This window comes from Diabrotica undecimpunctata, chromosome 1 (assembly GCF_040954645.1).
Source record: "Diabrotica undecimpunctata isolate CICGRU chromosome 1, icDiaUnde3, whole genome shotgun sequence".
NCBI lineage: Eukaryota > Metazoa > Arthropoda > Insecta > Coleoptera > Chrysomelidae > Diabrotica > Diabrotica undecimpunctata.
Genome location: NC_092803.1, coordinates 176,663,736 through 176,670,944, shown reverse-complemented (window position 1 = coordinate 176,670,944; position 7,209 = coordinate 176,663,736). Strand labels below are relative to the sequence as shown.

The window sequence follows — 7,209 nt, the reverse complement described above, 5'->3', positions numbered from 1 at the left end:
GCCGTCTGCTTGTAATAAGGACATGATGCGGCACCCTTTGTTCTTTTAGTGACTCTGCCATCGGGATCCGTTTTTGGTTTCGGTGTTTTCTTTTGAAGGTCCAAACATCTGAAAGTTTTTAATATTGTATACAACAGTCACGGCTATCGAGTCTCAAAAGGGGTGAAGCAAATCCTGTCTGACCTAAACTTACTTAAGCTATTACGTCAGTCAGTGTAGTTTACTTTTTACTCTTGCTTTGGCTAAGAAATATTTACAGTTCAAAAATGTAGTCGGTAGATGACAGCTCTGTACTTTAAACAAAAATTAATCGCGTGGTGATTAATTGGTGACCTAATGGTGTTAATAAATGACTTGCTTATTTATTAGATATACTAAATATATATATATATATATATATATATATATATATATATATATATATATATATATATATAGAGAGAGAGAGAGAGAGAGAGAGAGAGAGAGAGAGAAATTTATTGTTTTTAAAATGAGTTTACATTTATAAAACACAACATAGTACAAAAAAGGCACACGGTACAATAAAATACTAATCATAAAATTTCCATAATTAAAAAAAATATATCAATTAGCGCAACGTTCCTCAAAAAATTCCTCTATACTATAGTAACATTTAGATAATAAAAACTTCTTGATTGCTCTTCGGAATACAAAAATATTGCTTGAGGATCTTATATCGAGTGGTAGGTGATTAAAATGATTTTTTAATTAATGTAGAGTAGGGTATTGGAAGTGGAATAACATCATTTAGACGAGCGTTATAAGGGGAAACTGTCAGAATATCCTCTTTATGTTTTTTAAAAATTAAGCACGCTAATTCAAGGATATACATGCAATGAAGTGTCAAGATACCATGTTTCCGGAACAGAGGCCTGCAGATGTACCAAACTTGACCTTGCATAAATATCTGAGTGCACTCTTTTGTAGCATAAAATTTCTACTGAAATGATTAAGAGAACAGCTACCCCAAAAGGCAATACCGTATCTCAAATTAGATTCAATCAGGGCGACATAAACACTTTTTGCAATCTTGAAATCTAAATGGTGAGCCACTGATTTGATCGCAACGCAATCCGATGATATCTTTTTACTTAAACATACAGTGTGTTGCTCAAATTTAAGTTTATTATCAATATAGAGACCTAAAAATTTGTTTACGGTGTCAGAACAAATGCCTTCAATGCTCAGAGTAATGTTGTTTAGATCATTCTTAAAAGAAATTAATTTGGTTTTTGAAAAATTAAATATCAAATGATTAGCTTTGCACCACTCTAAGATTTTCAGTACCTTTTCTTGTTCAGTTTCAGTTTTCTTGTTCAGTACCTTAAGAGTCCTTGTTCTGCCATAAAATTGTGGTGTCATCTGCAAATATAGTAAACCGGCCATTAATGTCGAGGTTAGTTGTGCCATTAAAATATATCAAGAAAAAGATAGGACCCAAGACAGAGCCTTGAGGTACTCCACAATTAATAAAGATATTACTAGAGTAGTGCTCATTGATTGATACAAACTAGCATCTGTCTTCCAAGTATGAACTGAACCACTTTAGAGCAGTGTTTCTAAAACCATATCTTTCCAGTTTAGTAAGAAGTATTTTGTGATTGACACAGTCAAAGGCTTTAGATAGATCACAGAAAACTGCGGCAGCAACATAATCGTTATTTAAGTCCAAGTATAGTTTTTCCATCAATTCGAAGATGGCATCATATGTACTTTTTAATGACGGGAAACCGTAGGAAGAAAGTAAATTGTGTTTTATAAGAAAGTCATCATTCGGATTTTTACCAATTTTGCTACAACCTTTGAAAGCGATGGTAACAAAGAGATAGTTACCAAATTTATACAGAGGAATAACCTTAGCACATTTTAAACAATCGCTAAAGTGACCCGTTGAAAAAGATAGATAATTAATATAGATATTGTTCTTATTTACAATCAAAGATAAATGTTTAGGCTTGATTATAATTATTGTAATTTTTGCTTAAACGCATAACTTCAATAAATAAAGTAAACAACAGCTAAAATAGTATGGCTGTTCCTTTGGTTAGTAAGCAGTCGTGTACCTTGGACCGGACCAAGGTACAGTCTTATCGCAAATTAACAATATTTTAAATTTTATTTGAATCAATGTTGGCTAACAAGACTTTCTCTTGTTTCAGATAGTCATAGTCACGAAGCAAAGAAGTGACAAAAGACCACCTCTAAAAGCCTGAAAGGGTCTTTTTACTTATATACCTTTTATAAAGGATTTTTTAAATAAAAATTTTGTGATTTATGGTATACTTATAGCCAACTACAGGAATTTCATTTTCCTTGTGGATTCCAAAGAATTGCTTCCACTTAATTAATTAATTAATATGCGATCATCTACACTGAACCAGTCATTTTGTTAAAAAGTATTACCTTTCGTTAATAAGTGCCATATTTTTTAATTTTGACACATCTGGATTTATACAATACGTCTGTCTAGATGCCAAAGATGTAACTCTAACATTGCCTCCAAAAGGGGATTTAATAATTTCTCCTACGAATTGTGCTAATTGTGAATGTGTTCTACTGCATATGTAGATCTGAAAAGTGAAATAAGTTTAACGCATATGACATTTAACAAGTGAATACATAAGAAAACTATGGAATTATAGGCTGTGGTCTAGATTTATTTCTTCTTAACGTTTCGTTTGCAACTTTTTTGGTCAAAGGCAATGCGATAACGGTCCACATTTTGTCTTCCGTACTGAGGATGATATTTGAAGTTCCATTAAGTTTACACACGAAACGTAAGGAAGAAATAAGTCTAGAACCGGACAACAATTGTATCATTATACAACATCGGCAGTGAAGCCTACATTCAAATAATACACATTTGTTTTGGCTTTATAGTTTTCTATACGAAAATATTACAAAACTGGACAAAACAAAATATTAGTTGACTTTCAACTGTGAAGTCTTCAAAATTTTAGATTTGGCTGTAACAAACTCAATTAAGTAGTGAATTTTTTATGTAGGTACATACATATTTGTTAACAGCAACTTTAAATAATCATGTAGTCGATTTTCTGTCCTATTGTCTCAAGTTTTTAAGCCACATTGTTCTACAGATACGATATTTTCACTGTGTATAATTTTATTTATACTTTCCTTAAGCTCACTTACTTTTTTAACAGAGCTGGTACATTCTGAAATCACACTTTGTTTTCAACTGCATGCATTTAACTTCAGATGCTGTTACATTACCATATACAATACAAATAACTGTTCTGCATCCATCATAGCAAAAAACTTAGTTTAAGTCAAATTGGTTATCACACTCGGCACATGTTTCCATATTATTTCTTACAATATGTTGGCCAGCTGTTGACAGACATTTTTTTTCGTCTTTATAGAGGGAGGAGGGAGGTCTGGAATCTTCAAAAGACATCTCAGTCCAGGACGCCGCCTGACTGACCTTAGTGCAGAATTCGTTTTCATACTCCCGGCGATAGTTCCCAAGGTACTTTAAAATGTCCTCTCGTTGCTGAGTTTATGCCGAACGCCTACCTGTTAAACTAGACCCTCCTCTGTCATCCAGCGATCCGGAAGTGAGATGGCCGCTGTGAGGCCGGCATCACTTCTGAAGCACTAAGTACCTTCATTCATTAATTTTCCATTCATCCACATCCACCCTCCATTCATCAGCAAGGAGGCTCCCTGTCTCGTTCCAGGTAGCGCGTAGAAGACCCTCAAAGCTCCTAGTATGGCATCACTCCAGACAGGCATTTCCTCCTTCTCCACAGTCTGTCTCACGCATTCTAACTCATATGTCTGGCCACTTTTCTAGCTTCAACTTCCAGCATCTTTCCCTCTTACCTTTGCCGTTGGTCCAGCTGTCTTTCTTCCTCTTCTTTTTTCTTGATCACTGCACAGATATAGTTGTGTATGCTAGTCCAACCTGCTTTATTTTCAATCATTTCTCTCACTGTAACAAAATTCAAACCTGTTTCTCTTTCCATTCTGTTCCTTTCTACTATCCATCTGTTGCAGTCTAACATGGTATGTGTCACAATGTCCGAGTGTCCACAGTTCCACAGTATAGGCATTCATCTGTGCCAGCTTCTCTGAATGTAGAGAGGTAGGCCCTAAAACACCCATGTCCTGTGAGCACTTGCGTCAGAAAATCCAGTCGCCTGTGGCCACAGTCTATGTTGACAGACTGCCTGCACCTTCTTCCCCAACATGACTGTTTAGTTGGCTCAGTGTACACAATAACTACCCAACCCAACTAAACTATCTGTTGATAAAAAGTCTGCAGTCTGCGGAGCCCTAAAAGTGTCATCATCAAAGCACAACACATTAAAACTTATTATCTAAACAGTTGTCTCTTTTAATAAATTTTGTGGAAATTATAAAATAGTAGCTATTTTATTTACAGATTATTTTAAAATAATTTTTCATATTTACTGAAAACCTACAAAGTAAAAAAAAATTAAAAGATTCTTACTTTAGAGACTTACTTTAATTGGTTCATATTTTTCATTTCCTTCATCTTCATCAAAAAGTTCTTCATTCTTTTCTACCACATTTAAAGACTCTTCAAGTAAAATATCCTCATCATCTACGTTTTCATTATTTTCAATGGGTTCTTCAATTTTACTTTTATCGACAGTTTTGTTTTTAGTAATAAATTTTCTTCTGTTATTAAATTGCTTTAATTTTTTAATATCTTCCAATTTTTTCGTATATTCTAGTATTTTTGACTGTTCTTGTTTTAATATATTTAATTTATAGTTAATTTCAATTTCCTTGGACTGTGAGGTAAGCCAGTCAGTAGAACTCTTCGAAAAGTTCTCTTTCTCTTTTAACAGTTTAGAAATACTTTCTGAAAGATTGTCTTTTTCGAAATTTTGTCTATCTTTTAACCATCTTATTGCCCCACAAATTATACTCAGGGATTTTCCCTAAAACATTATTTGATGCATGATATATGAATTAAAGATATTAGCATAACTAGACTAGTTGTATTTCTAAGTTTTTGAGTGAGTTGCCAAAATTGAGTGAAAATTTTAACTGTATGCAGACACATCTTTATACTAAGTAAAAACAATAATACAAGAGTATCTTTTATGTCAAAAGCATAATTACAACAATAATAAAAGGTTCTGTATTCGGGATATATGCTAAATGAGATATGGGTTATTCTCAGAAAATCAAAATTTAAAATAAAATAATAAAAATATACTTTGTAATGTTGGACTCAATGCGAAGTTGTGCATAAGGACTCCTCTATATAATGTCTTCTCTATGTTTTATACAACTCTAAAACCTGGACTCTCACTGACCACTCATGTAACCACCTGGGATCCTTCAAAATGTGGTGATAAATCAGAATGCGAAAGGTATCTTGGATATATTGCATCAACAACAGTTTGTTTGAATTATGTTTATAATTTATTGAAATTTTTCTTCTGCCTGTTTAGTACGTACATAAAACGCTAACTATTTTGATCATAACCCATATAACTATACGTAATTATTTTATCTTATAAAAATATAAATGCAATAAACAAATTGTCATTAGCATTCTCAGCCCATTTACTTATTACTTAAATGTTAGAGATCTATGATCCATAAGGTCTAAAATAATTTTAAGATTCAGACAGAACCTTTTTCAAACAAGTTTTGATTCACTGAACTAGTACAGATCTAATTCCCATATAATTGCCCAAAATAACAGGCTATTTTTTCAAAGCAAAAATATTGTCATATATCACATACATTATGTTAAGGAGAAGTAAAAAAAGGCGTAAAACATAACTTCAAAAATAAAATAGGGTTTGTAGGTTTAAATTTTATTAAAACTATTGCTTCACGCTATTTTGCCAAGATTGGTTTGTCAGAAAGTGGAAAACAAATACAACATTCCGAAATTGCAAATATAACCTTCAAGTGATTGTAAAGGAAACAGTAGAGATATCCGAAGAAAAAATGTTAGTTTTAAAACAGTCCATATAGAACAGTTCATAACTTTTGGCAATTAGTAGTAACAACTGAAAATAAGAAAAATTTGCCAGTGCATTTCCAAATCTCTAATAAATCGAGAAGGTTTTAAAAAAATATATACTAGCTTAATTATGCAGATATTTACTAATAGATTAAAATATATAAAAATTATTTTCTGAGTGAACTATAACATACTTTTAAAAATAACAAATTCTTATGGAATAATATTCCTTGGAGTCAGTAAGGAAACCCTTTGCCTAATCTCTTTAATTCACAATAAACTTATCACTTACAGTTCCTGTAGGACTTTCAAATATACCAAATTTTCCGGTTTCTAGGGTATAATACAATTTTTTCATAAATTGAAGCTGTATATCATAAGGAGGAAAAGGAAAATCAAATATTTCCGGAGTTGCTAAGTGAGTTTCAGTTGTATTATCCATTTTTGAGCTATAATGGAATAATAAATGTCTTAAAAATAAACAAAATAAAAAGTTAAAAAGGTTAAGTATCTGTGAATATTCCCGCCTTTTTTGATAGTGGGGATCTTTCCGAAGTATCATAAGCGTACAATATTCAAAACTCTAAGAGGTGAGGTCCATTATATTTTTTTCATTTTATGGTACCTACTATTTAATTACAGATTTTAATGTTGCGTAATCTTGGTTAAGGATGTTGTTATTCCAAAAATAACAACTTTTTTTAGAAACTGGCTGTTTGAAAAAAATAGTTGACACTAATTTTCGATGAAAAGTCCTATCCTATTCATTAGAGAGTTTTTGTGCAAGCAAATACGTATACCTAACGTATCTTTTTGACATATAAGCATGCGCATTAATGGTTGAACTAACGTATCTAGATACGTATTACCTAACGTAACGGGTACGTTACGTTCATACGCATCCCTATCGAGCCGAAGGTAACCGAATGCACAAGGGAGTCTTACCCGATTACCAAAATTTCAACATCCACATTTCATAAGCACACGTGGTATGTGTATTTTTACATTTGTGGTTACGTATATTTGTTTTGATTTTTATAAATAAAGGAAAGCAGTAGAAAACGACTTCCCTTAATTCAAAAGCGAAATATTTTTAATGGTATCAAAATTAAAGCGGCCGTGTAGTGGTGCAAGATGTGGAGAAGAAGGGCATCTTCTATGTCTTCGTCTTCTTCATCATCAATAAAGGCACCTACATTTAATATCGCGTC

The 7,209-nt window shown here is 32.5% G+C and overlaps 1 protein-coding gene across 1 annotated transcript in view; it reads right to left on the bottom strand.

The window, feature by feature from the left end:
* LOC140432602 (ATP-dependent DNA helicase DDX11) overlaps positions 1-6,535 on the bottom strand; it is a 21,218-nt gene extending 14,683 nt beyond the window's left edge. The window contains exons 1-4 of the mRNA XM_072520618.1: positions 6,291-6,535; positions 4,512-4,955; positions 2,425-2,591; positions 9-108 (exon numbers count right to left, since the gene is read on the bottom strand). Coding sequence (XP_072376719.1) covers positions 9-108; positions 2,425-2,591; positions 4,512-4,955; positions 6,291-6,440 — 861 coding nt within the window. The 5' untranslated portion in view covers positions 6,441-6,535. The remainder of the gene's footprint in view (positions 1-8; positions 109-2,424; positions 2,592-4,511; positions 4,956-6,290) is intronic.
* Between the last annotated feature and the right edge of the window lie 674 nt (positions 6,536-7,209).